The following is a 20381-nucleotide window of genomic DNA, read 5'->3' as shown; positions in this document are numbered from 1 at the left end:
GCAGACTGCATAATATGCGTATAGGGAGCGGCGGTACTGATTACATGTACATTTACATTTATTCATTTGGCAGACGCTTTTATCCAAAGCAACTTACAAAAGAGGAAAACATAAGCGAATCATCTTAAGGAGACAATGGTATGAAAAGTGCTGTATTACAAAGTTTCACTAGCATCATAATAGTATTCAAAACAGAGAAGAAAGTGTAACAGGAAATTATTATTTTTTTTTTTTAATGACTGGTTTTTTAATGACGTTTTTTGAAGACAGAGAGTAATTACTGGCTAACAGAAACCCTGCTGCTGTCTCCAAGGTTCTGTCACAGTGTCTCTGTTTGATAGTGCACTAGTCAATGCAGAAGTTGGAGACATTGCTGGAACCCTGCAGGTAATCTACACTAACCCATATAATCTCACCGGTTACAATAGAGACTGGGGTCTAAAAGGAGTTTTTGATGTATTTTTGTGAGTTGTGAGTTGTAAATGAAAGTGCAGTATTTTTTGCATGAGTGGTGCAAATAGTCACATGACCAGAGCTCTTTGTGTTGAATTGAGTTGTGTTGAACTAAATTGTGTTGAATTGAGTTGTGTTGAATTGAGCTGTGCTGAACTGAGTTGTGCTGAATTGAGCTGTGCTGAACTGAGTTGTGTTGAATTGAGCTGTGCTGAACTGAGTTGTGTTGAATTAAATTGTGTTGAATTGAGTTGTGTTGAATTGAATTGTGTTGAACTGAGTTGTGTTGAATGGAGTTGTGTTGAATTGAATTGTGTTGAACTGAGTTGTGTTGAATTGTGTTGAATGGAGTTGTGTTGAACTGAGTTGTGTTGAATTGAGTTGTGTTGAATTGAATTGTGTTGAACTGAGTTGTGTTGAATTGTGTTGAATGGAGTTGTGTTGAACTGAGTTGTGTTGAATTGAGTTGTGTTGAATTGAATTGTGTTGAACTGAGTTGTGTTGAATTGTGTTGAATGGAGTTGTGTTGAACTGAGTTGTGTTGAATTGTGTTGAATGGAGTTGTGTTGAACTGAGTTGTGTTGAATTGAGTTGTGTTGTGCTCATTTTCTGTTGGTATGTTTTGTGTAGATGACTCAAATATACATCTGGATGAAGAATATTTTGTCCACTCATGTTTATAAAGATATTGCGATTAATCGCGATTAACTACAATAAATGATGTGATTAAATATTGTAATTGTTTTATAGCCCTAATATTAACATGCTATTGTGTTTAGCTGTGTATGTGGAAATGACATCATCATTATTAAAGTTATTGAAAGAAAAAAATGATCAAACAAGTTACACACGTTTATCAATAACTACAAACCAAACTAGCATCACAGAGGAAGCTTCATTTGGACTCAATCTGTAACCTGACATGTTTTGGCCAATCACAGCTGCACACGGGGACTGATACTGAATGTGTGTGTGTGTGTGTGTGTGTGTGTGTGTGTGTGTGTGCACATTTAAACACACAGAGACAGTCCGATTGACTCACCATTTCCAGGTTCACACTCCTCAAGATCTTCATCATCACTGGGACATTCAGCCGACGCCACTAACAGATCATCAGTATTCTAGTAAAGAAGAAAACATCAAGAAACACACAGAGAGACAATCATTGGAGCATCTTCTTTAAAACATTTAAAAAGTGTAAACTTGCTTGTTATCATTTCTGTCAGATTTTAGATGCAGTAATATTTGAGTTGTTACACAGCCTGTGTTTGCTAGTTTCAATAATTCTTACCATCATGTTTGCATCATATATATATTTTTAACTTGATTTTATAATTTTTTGCACTATTAAAATACGTTTTGAAAAGGACCATTTTAAAAGTATATGTATCTAATATACTGTATCTAATACAGTTTATACTGGAATAAACTGGATACATTTCCTGAATCAAACGTGCTGTTCTGAAAGGAACATTGTTTATCTTGATGTTGTATGAACTACAAAAACAACATCTCACATTTCAAAGTTAACAAACAAATAAATAAATAAATAGAAAATGAAACAGAAACATCACTCAAAATAAGATTTTTTTTTTTCAAGATAATTTTTAAATCCATTTTGAGATTAAAATTACAACTCCCTCAATTAACTAATTGTAAAAAGTCATTTATGGAGAATGTTTTTATGCCACGTGAGTAGACCTACATGGACTGCTACTGTGTCATTTTCTATTTAATGTGTGTTTTTGCAGCAGTTGAGCACTGTAACCAATCTCGGATAAGTCTGCTGCTCTCTTCTGTATATAATTTAATCAGAATTTTAATAATATTTGATAGTTCTCGGCATGTTTTGGATGTGTAGCCGACATACAAACTATCCACCCAAAATAGGTAACACAAATTGTATTTATCGAAATTAGTTCAAATCACAGTATCAAGGGAAATTTTTGAGGAAAAAAAAAACATTTAGAGAGAAAAATAATTTTGAGAGAGAAAAAAATTTGACAAAAAGAATGTGCAAAAAAACAAAAACAGAGAAAAAAACATATTTTAGAAAAAACAATTAGACATAATAAAATATAGATTTGTAAGAAATAGGCTCAGGAAGGCACTAAGACACCTAAAAAAATGTTTTTCACATTAGTAATTGTTTTTTTTTCACAGTGTGGTTTAGGGCTTTCATAGGAAAGTGACTCTTTTTGTCAAAATCATGCAGCCCTAACAATATGGTCAGAAGATGAAGATATTAATTAGGAAAATCCCCCATCAGAGTTTAAGAATGCCAATCGGGGTGTTTTCTGATTGTAGGATCAAGGCTGTGATTGGTTGACAGAAATGTTGCTCCAGGAACAACAAGAGATGTTGATGAATTTCTCCTACTGGATTAAATCATGTTGTGGACCTTCAGAAATTCACCTCTGGCTCTACACTGATTTATAACAGAAGAAATCCTCATTTCTCATTTCCAGAATGAATCCAGGTTAAACCAGAGAGTGTGTCCGTAGAAAACAGACATGTGAAGAGAAGTTAATATAAACTGACAGTTAATGTTCATGCTTTCTTTACAAGCCCCAGGAAATGAGCTCGCTTTTCTTTAATTAGTTTTGAAAAGCCAGAGACTGTTGTACCGAAGCCCTGCTGTGTTTGTTTAATTATTTATTTATTAAAGTGATGTTTAATAGAGAGCACACAATTTGGGCCAGACCGGATGAAAATCACATTGAAGTTTCATGTTTTCTGTAACTCAACATGACATTGAAGCGAATTTAAAGTTGTACAAATCCATTTAATTTACTCGTCTAACCGCTGAATCTCTTAACGAGAGGATGCAAAATATTACAGACTCAAATCTGATCTGGGAAACAATTCCCTGCGGAGACAAAAACACTGTGCCTCTCGCTTTTTAAATGTTAATGGGTTCATATTCTCCATGCCAGCAGTGTACGCTCGGCTAAAGGTGACTCGACATTTAAATGTCTCTTCCTCCAGTTTTTTAGACTATTAAACTTGATAAAACTTGAAACTAGTCTCTGTTAGTTACATGTGGACTAATAGAAAGGTATAAACACACACATAAAAACTAATAATCATCTCTTTCTGAGGTACAGTTGAGTTATAGGGTGCAGCGGTCAAATATATACTCAGTGTTCCTTTAAGGAATTAATGATAAACAGTTCATAAGACTGAAGGTTACTGTAGTACATTTGACCTGAGGAATATTGAAGAGTGTAAGAAAATACAGCACTGAATGTAGGCTAGTCAAGACAGTTATATTTTTATTAAAAATTTTACGGTGCACGTTGTTTCAAAAAAAGCTTGAAAGAAATTGTGAACTGAATACGTGTAAATCTGTTTGTTTGATCAATGGCAGATGGAGGGAAGAATTCAGGAAAGCTGTTTGAAAATAATGTTTATTATTTTGCATTCTGTTAGGGTTAGGTTAGGGTTATGTTAGGATTAGGTTAGGGTTAGGTTAGGGTTATCTCGCAATTATTTTGGGTTCCCTTGCAGTAGGTTTATCCATCCCTTATGGAAATAAACCATACTTTACTACAGTAGCCATATTTTAACTATGAAAATATATTCATAGTAAAAATAGCAATATTAGGGGCCAGCTGTCCATATTCCCAAACTTACCTGTTCGTACCTGACAGAACACAGGACGAAACTGGCTCAACCCGGAGATTGTAAAATCTCGCTAAGGTATTGGGTGACGCTCAGCCCGCTGCCCTGCAGATGCCTGCTAGAGAGGTGCCATGGGCCAGTGCCCATGAGGATGCCAGACTCCTTGTGGAGTGTGCTCGGCCTGAGCCTGGTATGCCATAGCCTGGTATGCCATAGCGGTGGCATCCATGATCCAGTTGGCAACCCTCTGTTTGGAGACAGCATTCCCTTTCCGCTGTCCGCTGTCTGTCAAAGCAGACAAAAAGCTGCTCAGAGCATCTCAAGCTCTGCATGCGATCCAAGATGATGTGCAAAGTACGCACTGGACACAGCAACAACAGGGCTGGGTCTGCCTCCTCCTGGGGCAACGCTTGCAGGTTCACCACCTGATCCCTGAAGGGGGTTGTGGGAACCTTGGGCACATAGCCTGGCCGGGGTCTCAGGATTGCGTGAGAGTCACCCGGACCGAACTCCAGGCAGGTATCGCTGACAGAGAATGCTTGCAGGTCCCCGACCCTCTTGATGGAGGTGAGCACAATCAGGACGGCCGTCTTCAAGGAGAGGGCTTTCAACTCGACTGACTCTAGTGGCTCAAAGGGGGCTCCGCGAAGGCCCAGGAGGACCACAGAGAGATCCCATGAGGGGAACAGGTGTGGCCTAGGAGGATTCAGCCTTCAGGCGCCTCTCAGGAACCTGATGATCAGGTCGTGCTTCTCTAAGGACTTACCGTCCACTGTATCGTGGTGTGCCGCTATGGCGGCCACATGCACCTTCAAAGTGGAGGGGGACAGCCGTTCCTCCAGCCTCTCCTGCAGGAAGGAAAGCACTGACCCGACTGCACATCTCTGAGGGTCTTCAGCTCAGGAAGAACACCAATTCGCGAACTGACGCCACTTCAGGGTATAAAGCTGCCTCGTGGAGGGAGCTCTGGCCTGAGTGATCATGTCTACCACTGCTGGTGGTAGGACTCTTAGGTCTTCCACGTCCCATCCAAGGGCCAGACGTGGAGGTTCCAGAGGTCTGGGCGCAGGTGCCAGATGGTACCCCGTCCCTGAGAAAGAAGGTCCTTCCTCAGGGGAATTCGCCAGGGAGGGGCTGTCACGAAGAGCGTGAGGTCTGAGACCGGCTCCAGCTTATTATTTTATAATAGCACTTACTCTAATCCTTCTGTTAAAACTCCTGTAATATTTGAGCTGTAAACTTGTTTAAATCATTGATTTTCCAGTCATTTTACATTACGTCCATTTAGAAAAAAAAATTTTTTTAGAAAAAAAACCAGAAAATCTTTTTTGTTGAAAAAAGTTGAGAAAAAAAGTTTGAGATAAAATACATTTAGATAAAAAAAAAAAATAGAGAAAAAAGTTATTTTTGATCGAAAATAAATTGAGAAAAAAATGTTTTGAGAGAAAAATTGTTTAGAAAAACTTTTTTTAGAGAAAAAAATAATTACACAGAAAAAAATAAAATTATATTTGTAGGACATTGTAGGCTCAGGCAGGTACTAAGACCCCTAAAAAAAAACTAGTTTCTAAAAATGAACAGCAATGCTTTTCCAGTAACGCAAATACAATGAAAGTCTATGGGGAAACTGCAACTGTTACACTGTTATATGAAGGTATACGCATGACAGAGACTAGTTTGATCACTGACCAGCCCTGTCTAAGTAAAGACAAATTTATACTTACTGTTTTAATTCATACACACCTGTGTGACGCTGTCTTTCAGCGTTGGCGAGCGTTGTTTGCGTGTGGTGGTGGTCGCCATGGTTGTGGTGGTCTCTATGATGGTGGTGGACATGTCGGCGAGCGGCGTGGTGGACGTGGTGTCAGTGGACATGACAGACAGCACATCACCCACCAAACGCAGGTTACCCTGCACCTGAACGTTGGGGTCGCCCTCTGCTGCCAGCTTCAGCACCTGCAGGCCGTTATAATACAGACCTGAGATCTGACCCTGGAAATTACGACCCTTCTCGCCGCCGCCCACCTTAATGAATGCCTGGCTGTTAAATATCGTCAGCTGACGACCTGCAGAGACATCGGAGGAAAGAAAGATAAGGGGGAGCAAAATTAGACTCTGGATTTTGGTGTCTGGTTGCCATTTTGGCTTTGAAACTGTGGGACATGTGAGCCAATATGGCTGCCAGTCATGTGACAGGTGGACAAAGTAATCCATGACAAAATGTTACCACATTTAATATTATTTGCATTTGTCAGTTTGATTGTTTTCCCTTTTCTCACTCATGCCATCATCATCATCTCCATTGAGATAACACACGGGACAAAAATGACCGTTGAAGCATGTGGGTGTCTCAGAGAGCACAAGAGAGAAAGATGGACAGAGCAGAATGAAAGAGACATAATGGGAGGAACTTTATGAATCAGTAAATATACAGACCCGTTCTCTCTATAGTGAACTCTAGTGAGCTGCCTTGATGTATACTGTCTATACAGGCAGCATCCAAACTGAAAGGGAATCTCATTAGTGATTGATTTAGAACAATTTATAGGCAGCTCACTAGAGTTTGGAACAGATCTAAAGTGTGTGTTTTGAGCACATTTCTAACAGTATTGCGAGTCGAGGCCTGTATGAGCTGCTGCGGGTGACATTAACAGATTATTTTGTCAGTTTGATTTGATAATGCTCCTCTAAAATGATAATAACCCTCAATCTACAGTTGTCATTCTGAGAAAGACACATGATGAAGCTAGAACAGTGAGGAGAGAAAGAACAAATAAACAAAAAGAAAAATTGAAATAAAGAACAAAAAAACAAGCACTTGATGAGGCTGTAAGGGTCAGATGATGATGGATCAGTAAGAAGAAAATATCAAAAGGACTGAAAAAAGCAAGAAGAATACACACAACAACAACAACAACAAAAACAGGTCCATCACACATCTTGAACTCTGTGAATATTTTCGACTTTGTGTTCTTCGGTAATAAAATCATGCATTTCCATAAAATGTAGACTGCGAGGTTTTTAACCCTCCTATGGTATTCGGTCATTTTTGACCAAAATAAATTGTCCTTGTTTAATAAATATGGTTTCCTTTATCTGAGCAGTCCAAGACTTGGTGACTTTACCTCCATTAGCCATCTGAACATACAAAAAAAAAAACAAAAACAAAAAACAATTGGGCTTGATTCAACAAGTCTAAGTGGTTGTAAAAAAAAAAAAAAACCAGGGCATCAGTAAGTCTTTACAGCCATCTTTTGGTTATTATTGTTGGCATTACAAGTCATCTGTTGTTTTCCAGCTGATAACAGCAATCTGACACACACACACACACACACACACACACACACACACACACACACACACGCACATTTGCAAAATAATTTTTTACTTTAGAAAGTTTGAAATTGCTAAATGTTTACTCTGATTCTTTTGTTTTACATTCTAATTGAATTTTCAGAATTTTGCAGTTCATCTGCGTTTCTTAATGTTTATTTTCTTGACATTATTATGCATTTACTTTGAGTTATTAAATGTTTATGTTTGAAATAAATTATTGGTATAACATTTTTTATTCTGTGTCTTCTCTTTGTAACACCATGGTCAGGTTTGATTGCAAACATAATGACATTAACTGCAAAAACTGACACTTCAAATCAATTTTAAAATGTGAAACTTTGACAAATAATAGTTTGATAATGTCTAAATATATATCCAAATGCATATCTTGTGATGAAATATTAAATAGGTTACAACAAGCTGAAAAATACAAAAGTGTCTTCAACTGTTAAGTTATCAAACTAAAGAAAGAATAAACAAAAGAACAAAGAAACAAACTACAATAAGTAAAAAACGAAAAACAGATAAAAAAGATCAAACTAAGCAAATAAACAAAACTAAAGAATTAACAAAAGAACAAGCAATATGAAAGAAAAAGAATGAGCAAACAAAAGAATAAATTAATTAAATAAAGAATGAACAAAAGAATGAGCAAACAAAAGAATAAACTAATTAAATAAAGAATGAACAAAAGAATGAGCAAACAAACATTAAAACTAAAGAATGAATGCATAAAACAGAGAACAAACTAACAAAAAAAGAATGAATAGAAGAACAAATGAACATACAAACAATGAATTGAATGATCAAACAAAAGACCAGTTCTTCAACACTGGTTCAATGTTGGACGTCTGAAGCTCTGAGTGAACCTCCTGTCTGAAATGTCTTGTGACAGAGAAAAACTCTTAAAATAAACAGAATAATTAAATCCTAAACTCTTCACAGCTGCACAGATCCAGTGATAAACACAGCAGAAATCTTTCTCATTCATTACGCTGGTAATGTGCATCACTTTTATATTTCCCCACAGCAGGAGAGAATAATGTGAGTGTGTGATAGAATGATTTGATTGGAAAATAACCTAGAGCTGTTTGAGACTGTGAGCAGAGACAAAATTGAACGCATGAGATAAAGAGAGAGATCATTCACTCATTCTATAACAGGATGACTGAAGAAAGAGTCTCTGAGGAACAGAATGACCCCTGTGAGAAACACAAGAGCCAAACGATTCTTCAGACACTAATGCAGAGTTCAGAACACTCGACTACTCTCAATCTATATTCTATGAGAAACAAAGATCAAAACAAATGGATGAATGAACAAAAACAAAACAAGTAAACAAAAGAATAAACAAGGACATATGAATGAACAAAAACAAAACAATTAAACAAACAAAAGAATAAACAAGGACAGATGAATGAACAAAAACAAAACAATTAAACAAAAGAATAAACAAGGACAGATGATTGAACAAAAACAAAACAATTAAACAAACAAAAGAATAAACAAGGACAGATGAATGAACAAAAACAAAACAATTAAACAAAAGAATAAACAAGGACAGATGATTGAACAAAAACAAAACAATTAAACAAACAAAAGAATAAACAAGGACAGATGAATGAACAAAAACAAAACAATTAAACAAAAGAATAAACAAGGACAGATGAACAAAACAAAACAATTAAACAAAAGAATAAACAAGGACAGATGAATGAACAAAAACAAAACAATTAAACAAACAAAAGAATAAACAAGGACAGATGAATGAACAAAAACAAAACAATTAAACAAAATAATAAACAAGGACAGATGAATGAACAAAAACAAAACAATTAAACAAACAAAAGAATAAACAAGGACAGATGAATGAACAAAAACAAAACAATTAAACAAACAAAAGAATAAACAAGGACAGATGATTGAACAAAAACAAAACAATTAAACAAAAGAATAAACAAGGACAGATGAATGAACAAAAACAAAACAATTAAACAAAATAATAAACAAGGACAGATGAATGAACAAAAACAAAACAATTAAAAAAAGAATAAACAAATACAGATGAACAACTGGACTTTTTCACCACACTCTTCTCTATGTAACAATACTACTTTTGAATTCCATGCTATTACTAAAATGCAACCCACAAAAATACATGTTGTTGTCATCTATCGCCCTCCAGGTCAGCTGGCAAACTTTCTTGAGGAGTTGAATGTCCTGCTGTCCTCCTTCCTGGAGGATGGTAGGCCACTTGTGGTTACTGGTGATTTCAACATACACCAAGACAAGCCCCAGGCCACTGAACTGTATACTCTCCTGGCCTCATTTGACTTGGAAAGACTACACACCACAGCAACTCACAGATCGGGCAACCAGCTGGACCTCATTTTTACATGTAACTGTACCAACTCAAATATTCTTGTTACTCCTTTACATGTCTCTGATCACTACTTTGTTCAATTCAACATGACTCTCCCATCTACATTAAAACAGACTCCACCTTTGGTTTCCTTTCTCCGTAACCTCTGTTCTCTTTCACCCTCTCACATTTACACTGCTGTCTCTACCTCTCTTCCCACACTAAATATATTTACCACGCTTAATGTAAACACTGCCACAGACACACTAAGCTCTACTTTAACAACCTGTCTAGACAACATCTGTCCTATCTCCTCTAGGCCAGCACGTACTACACCACCCAGCCCCTGGCTGTCTGACGTCCTTCGTGAACATCGGACTGACCTCAGGGCAGCTGAGAGGAGATGGTGGAAATCTAAAGATCCAGCAGATCTAGGTAAATATCAGTCTCTGCTTGCAACTTTTTCAGATAACGTTAAATCTGCAAAAACTTCCTGCTACCAGAGCAAGATCAACAGCACCACAGACACTCGCAGCTTGTTTAGAACATTCAACACACTTCTCTTCCCTCCCCCTCCACCACCTGACACATCACTGACAGCAGATGTCTTCACTACATTTTTTACTAATAAGGTTACAACCATCAGCAATACATTCTCAGCACCACACCTTGTCAAACACCTGTCTCCTGTATGCAACTCTTCTGTCTCTCAATGTTCTCTCCTCTGACTGACACTGAGATCTCTAAACTCCTCCTCTCCAGTCACCCCATTACCTGCTCCCTTGACCCCATTTCTTCTCACCTTCTCCAGGCCATCTCTCCATCCATTCTATCTGCACTCACACACATAATTAACACATCTCTACTTACAGACACTTTTCCCACTACATTTAAGCAGGCTTGAGTAACCCCGCTGCTGAAGAAACCCACACTTAACCCCACACAAATAGAACACTACAGACCAGTCTCTCTCATCCCATTCATGGTGAAAACACTTGAAAGGGCAGTTTTCAATCAAATCTCTGCCTATCTCTCACAGAACAAGCTGCTGGATGACAATCAGTCAGGCTTTAAAAGTGGACACTCCACCGAGACTGCCCTGCTGTCTGTCACTGAGTTGCTGAGACAAGCAAATGCTAAATCCAGATCATCCATCCTGATTCTGCTGGACCTTTCTGCAGCCTTTGACACAGTCAACCATCAGATCTTTCTCTCCACCCTCTCTTCTCTGGGCATCACAGGAACTGTGCTTGACTGGTTTAATTCCTATCTCTCAGGTAGGTCCTTCAAGGTAACCTGGAGAGGTGAGGAATCCAAGCCACATCAGCTACTTACTGGGGTACCTCAGGGCTCAGTGCTTGGGCCACTTCTCTTCTCTATATACACAACATCACTGAGACCCATCATTCAGGCACGTGGTTTCCCTTACCACTGCAACGCTGATGGCACGCAACTCTACTTGTCTTTCCGGCCCAGCGACACCACAGTGACTGCTCGAATCTCTGCCTGCCTGGCAGACATCTCATCCTGGATGAAGGAACACCACCTGCAACTCAACCCAGCCAAGACCGAACTCCTTGTCTTTTGAGCCAACCCTGCTTTTGAACACAACATCACCATGCAGCTAAGTTAAACTACAGTAACGCCTTCCAAAACGGTCAGAAATCTAGGGGTAACCATCGATAACAAACTAAATTTCACAGACCACATCTCAAAGACCACAAGATCATGTAGATTTACACTCTACAATATCAGGAAGATAAGACCCGTCCTCTCTGAACATGCCACACAACTTCTTGTTCAGTCACTTGTCATAACTAGACTGGACTACTGTAACGCTCTCATTGCAGGCCTCCCTGCATATGCAATTAGACCCCTGCAAATGATCCAGAATGCAGCAGCACGTCTGGTCTTTAATGAACCAAAGAGAGCGCATGTTACACCACTCCTTGTCTCTCTTCACTGGCTGCCGGTTGATGCACGTATCAAATTCAAGGCTCTGATGCTGGCACACAGAACAGTCACTGGGTCTGCTCCAGCATACCTAAAATAATTTATGCAAAGCTACGTGCCCATTAGAAGCCTGCGGTCGGCTAAGGAACATCGTCTTGTTGTACCAACACAAAGAGGCACCAAAACACTTTCCCGGACTTTCGGCTTCATCATACCATGTTGGTGGAATGACCTTCCCAACTCCATCCGTGAAGCTGACTCGCTTTCTGTCTTCAAAAAATGGCTAAAAACACATCTTTTCCATGAGCACTTAACCAGTCACTAAAATAAAAAAATGTAAAAAAACCTTGTTGCACTTTAATCTGTTTTGATGCTATTTTGATGCTAGTGAAACTTTGTAATATGGCATTTTTTGTACCACCATCTCCTTAAAATGATTCACTTATGTGTTTCCTCTTTTGTAAGTCGCTTTGGATAAAAGCGTCTACCAAATGAATAAATGTAAATGTAAATGAATGAACAAAAACAAAACAATTAAACAAAAGAATAAACAAGGACAGATGAATGAACAAAAACAAAACAATTAAACAAACAAAAGAATAAACAAGGGCAGATGAATGAACAAAAACAAAACAATTAAACAAAAGAATAAACAAGGACAGATGAATGAACAAAAACAAAACAATTAAACAAACAAAAGAATAAACAAGGGCAGATGAATGAACAAAGGAACAAACAATAAAAAAAGAAAACCTAATAAACAAACAATCAAATAAACAGAGAAAAGAAAGTAAAAAGAAGACAGAACAAACAAAAGGAAAACAAAACAAATGGACAAACAATCAAACATTAAAGAATGAAAGAACAGATGAATGAATAAATGAGTGACAAGTGTACTAACAAATACACAAATGTAAGAAAAACAAAAAGAATAAAAAAACAAATGAACAGAAGTATAAAACAAAAAGAATGAACAAATGATCAAAGAATGCACAAAATAAGAGATGAATAAAAAAACTAATAAAGGAACAAACAAATGATCAAATAAACAGATCAAATGAATTAACAAAACAAGAGAACTATCAATTGAATAAACAAAATAAAGAAAGCCAGAACACGTGAACAAACAAAAGAAAAACAAAACAAATGGACATGAACATATAGAAAAAACCGAACAAACAATCAAACAAACTAAAGAATGAAAGAACAGATCAATTAATAAAGGAACAAAGAAACTAATGAACAATTGATCAAACAAACAAAAGAAAACATAATAAACAAACAAATGAACAAAATAATAAACAAACAAGTGAACAATCAAGAAACAAAAACAAAGAACAAATGAAATAACCAATGACAAAACAAATGAACAAATGAAAGAAAAACAGAAAGACAAATGATCAAACAAAGAATAAACAAAACAACAGATGAGTGAAAAGATCAAATAAAGGAACAAACAAATGATCAAACAAACAGGGGTGCATTTCCAATACAATGACATAACTCTGAGTAAACACCATAGTTTGATGCATCGTTGTTGAAACTGTAGTAACTATGTCGCACACTCGCACATCCATCGTTCAAACCACGTTGGTTGAGCATTCGTTAATGACGTTACTTAGGGGGTGGAGTCATAATTTCCGAAAATATACATTTACAATAGCTCACTTATACACCAGAAAGCCGTTTAATGTGAAAAAGCTGCTGAAGACACAAAAGCAGCGTGCACTCTGTAATGTGACAATGCATTGCACTGCAATAGTGCGGTTTCCCTTTACATCAGATTTTGGGATTCCCCCGACGCACTTGAACACATACGCACATGCGCACTCTTCAAAAACATATTAGCATTGTTATGCGTTAACATAAACACATAAAAGCCTTGTTCTCCCACAGAAACCGTGTGTGATAAAGCGCTTTCTCTTAACAGCCTTTAATCCCTTAAACAGCTGCACTCGCACTTACATGACGTTTCAGCATGCAAAAATAAATAATTTTCTTAAATGCATGTAAACGTGGTCAAAGTCTTGACAGAATGATAGATATATGTGGAATAAAAAATATAGAAGACTCAGCGATGTGAAATGATGTCCACATTGCAAACTAACAAGAAACCACAGGTAAAGAGCTGTAGTTCCAACCACACAACTTTTTGATGATGTTTGCGATGTTTGATGAACTACAGTTTCAGGAAACATAAAATCGTTCAACTATGTTAGTAACGATGGAAAATGCAACCATAGTTGGCTAACGATGCTTTTGGGAAATGCACTCCTGATCAACTGAATGAACAAAACAAGTGAACAATCAAACAAATAAAGAAAAATAACTAATTAACAATACAACGAAAAACAAGAGAAATAATAACTGAATAAACAAAAGAAAGAAAGAGAAAGAAGGTTTTGTGCAGTTGTTGACAGTTGCAGTGACTAAAGCACAAACAGCCTGAACACCACTGAGGTCATGATATCACAACATGCTCTGATCCGACACACTCGAATGGGTGTTTGAAACAGCTAACCTCTGTTCTTAACCAGCTGCCATGAAGGTTGTGAATCTGTTAGTTAGAAGTAGGGGTGTGCAGCAAAGCCATTATCTGTATTTGTATCTGTATCTGTTCATATGACAAAATTATCTGTCTCTGTATTCGGATAGATCCGGGTGTGGGCGGGGCTTCAACCGGAAGTGCGTCAAAACTAAATGAAACACCCATTTTTAAGTGTTACTCTTACATTTATAGTTTCTATTAATAAAATATGCCTTTTCATAATAATAGCCTAATAATAATAATTATAATAATAATAAATTATTATTATTATAAAATTAATAATAATAATAATTATATATATATATATATATATATATATATATATATATATATATATATATATATTATTATTATTATTATTATTATTATTATTAATTTTATAATAATAATAATAATAATAATATATATACCAGATAATGTAGGCTACATATATCTGGTATATATATATATATTTAATATTTAATATTTAAATATTTCTTCCAGTTGGAAGAAAACGGTTAGAATAAAAATTCTAACTGGTTGAATGACATTAATATCTCATTCTTTGTGAGACAGACTTCAATCCTTTAGTCATACATGATGATGTTGACATATACACCGATGAGCCAAAACATTATGACCACCCACAGGTGAAGCGAATAATGTTAATCGTCTCCTGACAAGGCCACATGTCAAGGTCTGGGGTAAGCAAACAATCAGTTCTCATAGTCAACGTGTTGAATGCAGGAGAAATGGGCAGGAGTAAAGACCTGAGAGACTTTGACAAGGGCCAAATCGTTATGGCCAGACGACTGGGTCAGAACATCTTGTGGGGTGCTAGCGGTCAGCAGTGGTGAGTACCTACCGACAGTGGTCTGAGGAGGGACAAACCACAAACCGATGACAGGGTGCTGAGCACCCAAAGTTCATAGATGCGGGAGGGCAACGAAGGCTATCCCATCCGGTCCGAACCGAAAGAAGGTCTACTGTGGCACAAGTCACAGAATATTTTTATGATGTTACGGGAGGAATGTGTCACAACAGTGTTGCATATGGGGCTGCGTAACTGCAGACCAGTCAGTGCCCATGATGACCCCTGTCCACCGCCAAAAGCACCTACAATGGGCAAAGAGCATGTTTGTTTTGACCTTGGAGCGTTTTCTTTTACATCATGTGGACGGCCGTTTACCTGGGGAAGAGATGTCACCAGGATACACTATGTGAAGACGACAAGCCGGTGGAGGGAGTGTGATGCTCTGGGCGATGTTCTACTGGGAAATGCTGGGTCTGGCCATTCATGTGGACGTCAATTTGACACATGCCACCTACCTAAACATTGTTGCAGACCAGGTACACCCCTTCATGACAAGGGTATTCCCTGATGGCAGTGGCCTCTTTCACGAGTATAAAGCGCCCTACCACACTACACACATTGTTCGTGAATGGTTTAATGAACATGATGAAGAGTTCTAGGTGTTGCCCTGACCTCCAAATTCCCCAGATCTCAATCCTATTGAGCATCTGTGGGATGTGCTGGAGCAACATGTCCGATCCACAGTGGCTCCACCTCGCAACTTACAGGACTTGAAGAATCTGCTGCTAATGTCTTGGTGCCAGATACCAGAGGACACCTTCAGGGGTCTTGTAGAGACCATGCGTCAGCAGGTCGGCACGTGGAGGACCAACAGAATATTAGGCATAATGTTTTGGCTCATCAGTGCAGACATGATGTAAAAAACTGATTTCTTGGCAGCTCTTCAGCATGAAACCGATCTAAAAGATACACTTTATCGTATGCTTTTGCACGCTGTCACTGGCATCCAAAGTTTTTGACATACAAAATATATAGGATATTAAAATGAATAAATGTCAGTTTTTCCAGTCTGTTATGTTAGTATTCATGTATGGCCCCTTATTCATTTCAGATACAGTTCCTGAATATTATTATGCAGATATTTAAATATGTCTAAATGCTGTAGTCATATTTTCTGCACAATGACAAAATGTTAAATTAAAAAATTTCTGAATAAATAATAATAAAATGTCCTTTATGATTTACAACGATGTCCAACGTAATGGTATTCCTGTCATGTCAGTTCCAATAATAAAAAATAAATCTGTTTTCTATTGCACAGTTTTTTCAATCCAAGCAAAAAGCAAAACAAATACAAATAAATAAAAAGTCGAAAATTTGAGTTGAACATTATGAACTTTTGCTTTGATTCTGAAGCACACCGCTTCATCATGGATCTGTTTTGGATTTACCTTCCATTAGATACCGAAAACCTTTTTGCGACAATATACTACATATACTGTAAATGCACAGGTGATAAAGATGCAATCAGATCACTAATAACCAGAAATGTTTCATTATTTAGCAAATGTTCAAATACGCACTGATAAATGCTGTCTGTCATTTTGACAGATACAAAATAAATTAGTTGTAAACATTTAAGCACAAGCCTTTAGATGAAAAGGTTTTAAGATCATGGGAAACATGAATTCAGTCTCATGTGTCCAAACTTTGAGTGATATTGTAATTCATATCAAGCTTATATTAAGCTTATTAACAGTGTTAGTCTGGGATCCTGGAAGATAAATGGGGTTTTCAGTAAGTTTTTGGTGAGAAATACCGAGGGAGTGTGTGGGGAAATGAATGTGCTTTCTAGAGATTTTTGGCTTTCTTATAGAGAGATATGTTGTTTTTCTCTCTGGAGTCATTTAAAAGTGAAAAAGTGTTCAAACAGAGCTGAACTTCTGTGATGTAGCTGCGACAAACACATTTCTGCAGCGTAAAAAATACGCTTGTATTCCCGGCTGTTTCCTCACAAACTGACATAAACAACACAAAGTAATCGATTCACCGCAGCTAATAGTAATCTCTGCCTGTCTTTCTCTCTGCCTGTCTATGGTGTCACTTTTAAAATAAAAACATTGAGATGGAGAATAGGACAGATACTGGGGATGCGGAGGGATGTAGAGTCGCAGGAGATGTTTATATTGTGATGAATGAGACTGAAAGAAAAGAAACGAGAGAGAAACAGCAATTGAGATGTTAAACACTAGTTTTTCCACTTCAATGAGCCGTATGGAAGCGCTGCCATTCTGAATTTACAACAGCGGCACCATCACACCTCTAGAATGTTCTGTTTGATCAAACTCGACGTCTGAGAGCGAGAGAGAGAGACACACACAGAGAGCTGATATGGAGTAGAAATCGCAGCCCACCGATGATTTTCAGAGTTGTGATTCTCTGTAGTCTTGCATTAGATCTAAACCAGCAATGACAGGAGATATTCCCGCTCGCTGACGGACCATGTGACCCCTCTGTACCCGCCATTTCATGTCATTATCCCATATAATCCTGGAAAACTCTGGCTGCCGGGTTGTTCAGATGTGTGAAGGACCCAGTAAAACATGTTCAGTCTGGACTATTCTTATTAAAGTCAACATGGGACTGCATTCAAAACCTTTTCACATCCACTATGTGGCATATTAACAGGTGAAACCAAATATTTAATGAGAAAATAATGTAGGGCATGGCTTACATAATGGTGAATATCATCCAATCAGATAATGAGGCTCGAGAAGTTTCAGAGACAATAAAGTTCCCATGAAAATGGTACATTTTGATTTCATGTTTCCTAAAAATAACTAAACAGTCCAAACTGAATTCACAAAAAACATAATACAGTTGAACAACAACCAACACAGTGAATAGATACAATATATCATACATAAATCAAACTTAACTGAACAAACAGTTTTCATGTTCAATTATATTCAGAAACTTCCAGACAAGTAGAAGTAAACGTTAAAGGGACCGTAATGCTCTCCAACAAATAGAACATTTACTCATCCAATTACGCAAAAATCTGTTTCATTCAGAAACAAACTTTGAACACAAGTTCATTTGTAAGTTTAACCCTCTGAGTTTCTCGGGGTAGAGTGATTGGGTGGGTCAGGAGAGGTTATCTGGTAAAAGAATGAATTTGAGAATTACACATGTGTAAATTGGCTGTTTAGATGGTTCCTCACACTTATTCATTATACTTTAATAGATTTTGGACTATCTCGTGAGTTAAGTCCGTTTAGAAACAGGTTTATGACTGAGGGCTTCAATATTGTCTAATCGTATGAAACTAAACTCAACTCTGATTAGCTGAAGGAAAACGACGGATGGCCCTCAGGGTTTAGAGAAACGTTGAGGTCGATTTTCAGTTGGATGGTTAATTCTGCTTAAATAAATTCAAGTTTCCTTGTTAATAAAAGCTGACAGCACTTTTAACCCTTTGAATGACAGATCGTCCCCTACAGACAGCATCACATTCACACTTCTGCAACTTTGTTCCCCCATCGATACAGTTTAAGCCCTATCGACATCAGAAACATTAACAGAAATAATTTCAGCTCGTCCCTCAGTTTGAAGTCAATGGGGCAAGACACAGCACCAGAATAAACTGTTTCGAAAGTATAGCCACAAAACTTAAATATTGTGTAAGTTTACATGAGACTAGTGTGATAAAATTACTAACCAACCTTGTCTTGACAGTGTAAATGTGGTAAACCTGGTAACTTTATTTATTATCTTTATATATATATATACACTGCTATTATATCTGTTAGTGTTCTTCTATTATTATTCTTCTGACTGGGAGTCTATGGCAGCCCATAGAATTGTATGGTAAAAAACTGGCACACTGGTAGGGGACAGTCTAAACATTCCTTGTGGCAAATTTAGACCCTTCAACCGAAACCCTCTAGTGCCACCAACAGTTTAAGTTTGCACTTACGTTTATGCTTATAACCTTTGAAGCAAATGGCCTAAAAACAAAATTATTTCCCCCTCTGATTCCTTAGCTCATGCCTGGTCAAATGGACACCATGGTTTCAATTTTCACTGACAAGATTTTCCAAAATTTCAATAGAATATTCATCATTCATTGGATTTGCACCAAATTTTGCTCAGATCTTCTATGGATGATAAATACCATGAGCTATTAAAAGATTTTTGATGGACCAAATTGTTCATGCGGGGCCGTTTCTAGGCATAGGTGAACTAGGTTCTCACCTAGGATGCCATCAGTTGGGGAGGGAGGTGCCAATACTTATATCCCGACAGAATCTCCAATGATGAGATCGCTCTGGAAGATGGGAGCACCAATAGCGAAATCACTGTGCAAGTCGCCAATATGCCAGCCACCTTATGATCCTATATCGGCCATATTAGGCATTAGATATTTCGAATTTTGTCATAAAACGCTATATTTTATAAATGCATTGGCGTATCGTTAAAAAGGTACTTATAGGTACTTAAAAAGTTTCAGGCCAGTGCTACCTAGAGGTAAAAAAAATATATATAAAGAAATATTTGAGAATGCTTATATAATTTAGATTATTTTGGCCTATTGTCATGAGACTGGGCTTTATACAATACTTGATTCATGCCAAGTACAGTGATACCAATTCTGCCAAGGTGGGCAATACTTCCTGTACACCATTTTAAATTTAATTGAAAACCTACTTTTTCAAACCAAATTTGGGTAAGATCATCTTCACATCTAAGTTAATCTCAAAGGATGCTATGTGCAATTCTATATATTTCTATACGGATCTTATGGTGTTGTGCTTGGCCACACAATTGCTGCTTGCAGCTTTATTCTAAACCAATTTTTGTACAGAATAATTAATAAATGCGTTTTAAAAAATATACAAGATGCATATTTCTGCTTTTTAAGTGTCGAGTACACTTGACCCATATACTTTTATTGTAAGACTGTTACAGAAAACAAAACTTAAATAATGCACGTTTACATGAGACAAGTGTGATGAAATTTGTCGCACTGGTAGGGGAGAGTCTAAATATTCCTTATGGCAAATAATGGAGCCTTCAACCAAAACCCTCTAGCGCCACCAACAGTTCAATTGTGCACTTACATTTATGCCTAACACTTTTAAAGCGAATGGCCTAGAAACAAAATAATTTTACCTTCTGATTCCTTGGCTCATGCCGGAAACAATGGTTACAATTTCCACTGACAAGATTTTCCACAATTTGTATTGAATCTTTTGAAAAAGTTACTTTTTCAAACTCTTACAGCGTTGATTGTATTTGCACCAAATTTT

At 37.3% G+C, this 20381-nt stretch overlaps 1 protein-coding gene across 4 annotated transcripts in view; it reads right to left on the bottom strand.

Moving 5' to 3' along the window:
* The window catches only part of LOC127410360 (neurexin-2-like), a 495400-nt gene that overhangs the window by 21096 nt on the left and 453923 nt on the right, over nucleotides 1–20381 (bottom strand). For all 4 annotated transcript variants that reach the window (XM_051645599.1, XM_051645582.1, XM_051645589.1 and 1 more), the window contains 2 exons: nucleotides 5821–6143; nucleotides 1496–1574 (listed from right to left, as the gene is read on the bottom strand). In XM_051645599.1, the coding sequence (XP_051501559.1) occupies nucleotides 1496–1574; nucleotides 5821–6143 (402 nt within the window). The remainder of the gene's footprint in view (nucleotides 1–1495; nucleotides 1575–5820; nucleotides 6144–20381) is intronic.

The sequence above is a fragment of the Myxocyprinus asiaticus genome, chromosome 2 (genome assembly GCF_019703515.2).
Source record: "Myxocyprinus asiaticus isolate MX2 ecotype Aquarium Trade chromosome 2, UBuf_Myxa_2, whole genome shotgun sequence".
Lineage (NCBI taxonomy): Eukaryota > Metazoa > Chordata > Actinopteri > Cypriniformes > Catostomidae > Myxocyprinus > Myxocyprinus asiaticus.
The sequence above is the reverse complement of the archived record's forward strand: the minus strand, read 5'-3'. Positions and strand labels throughout refer to the sequence as shown.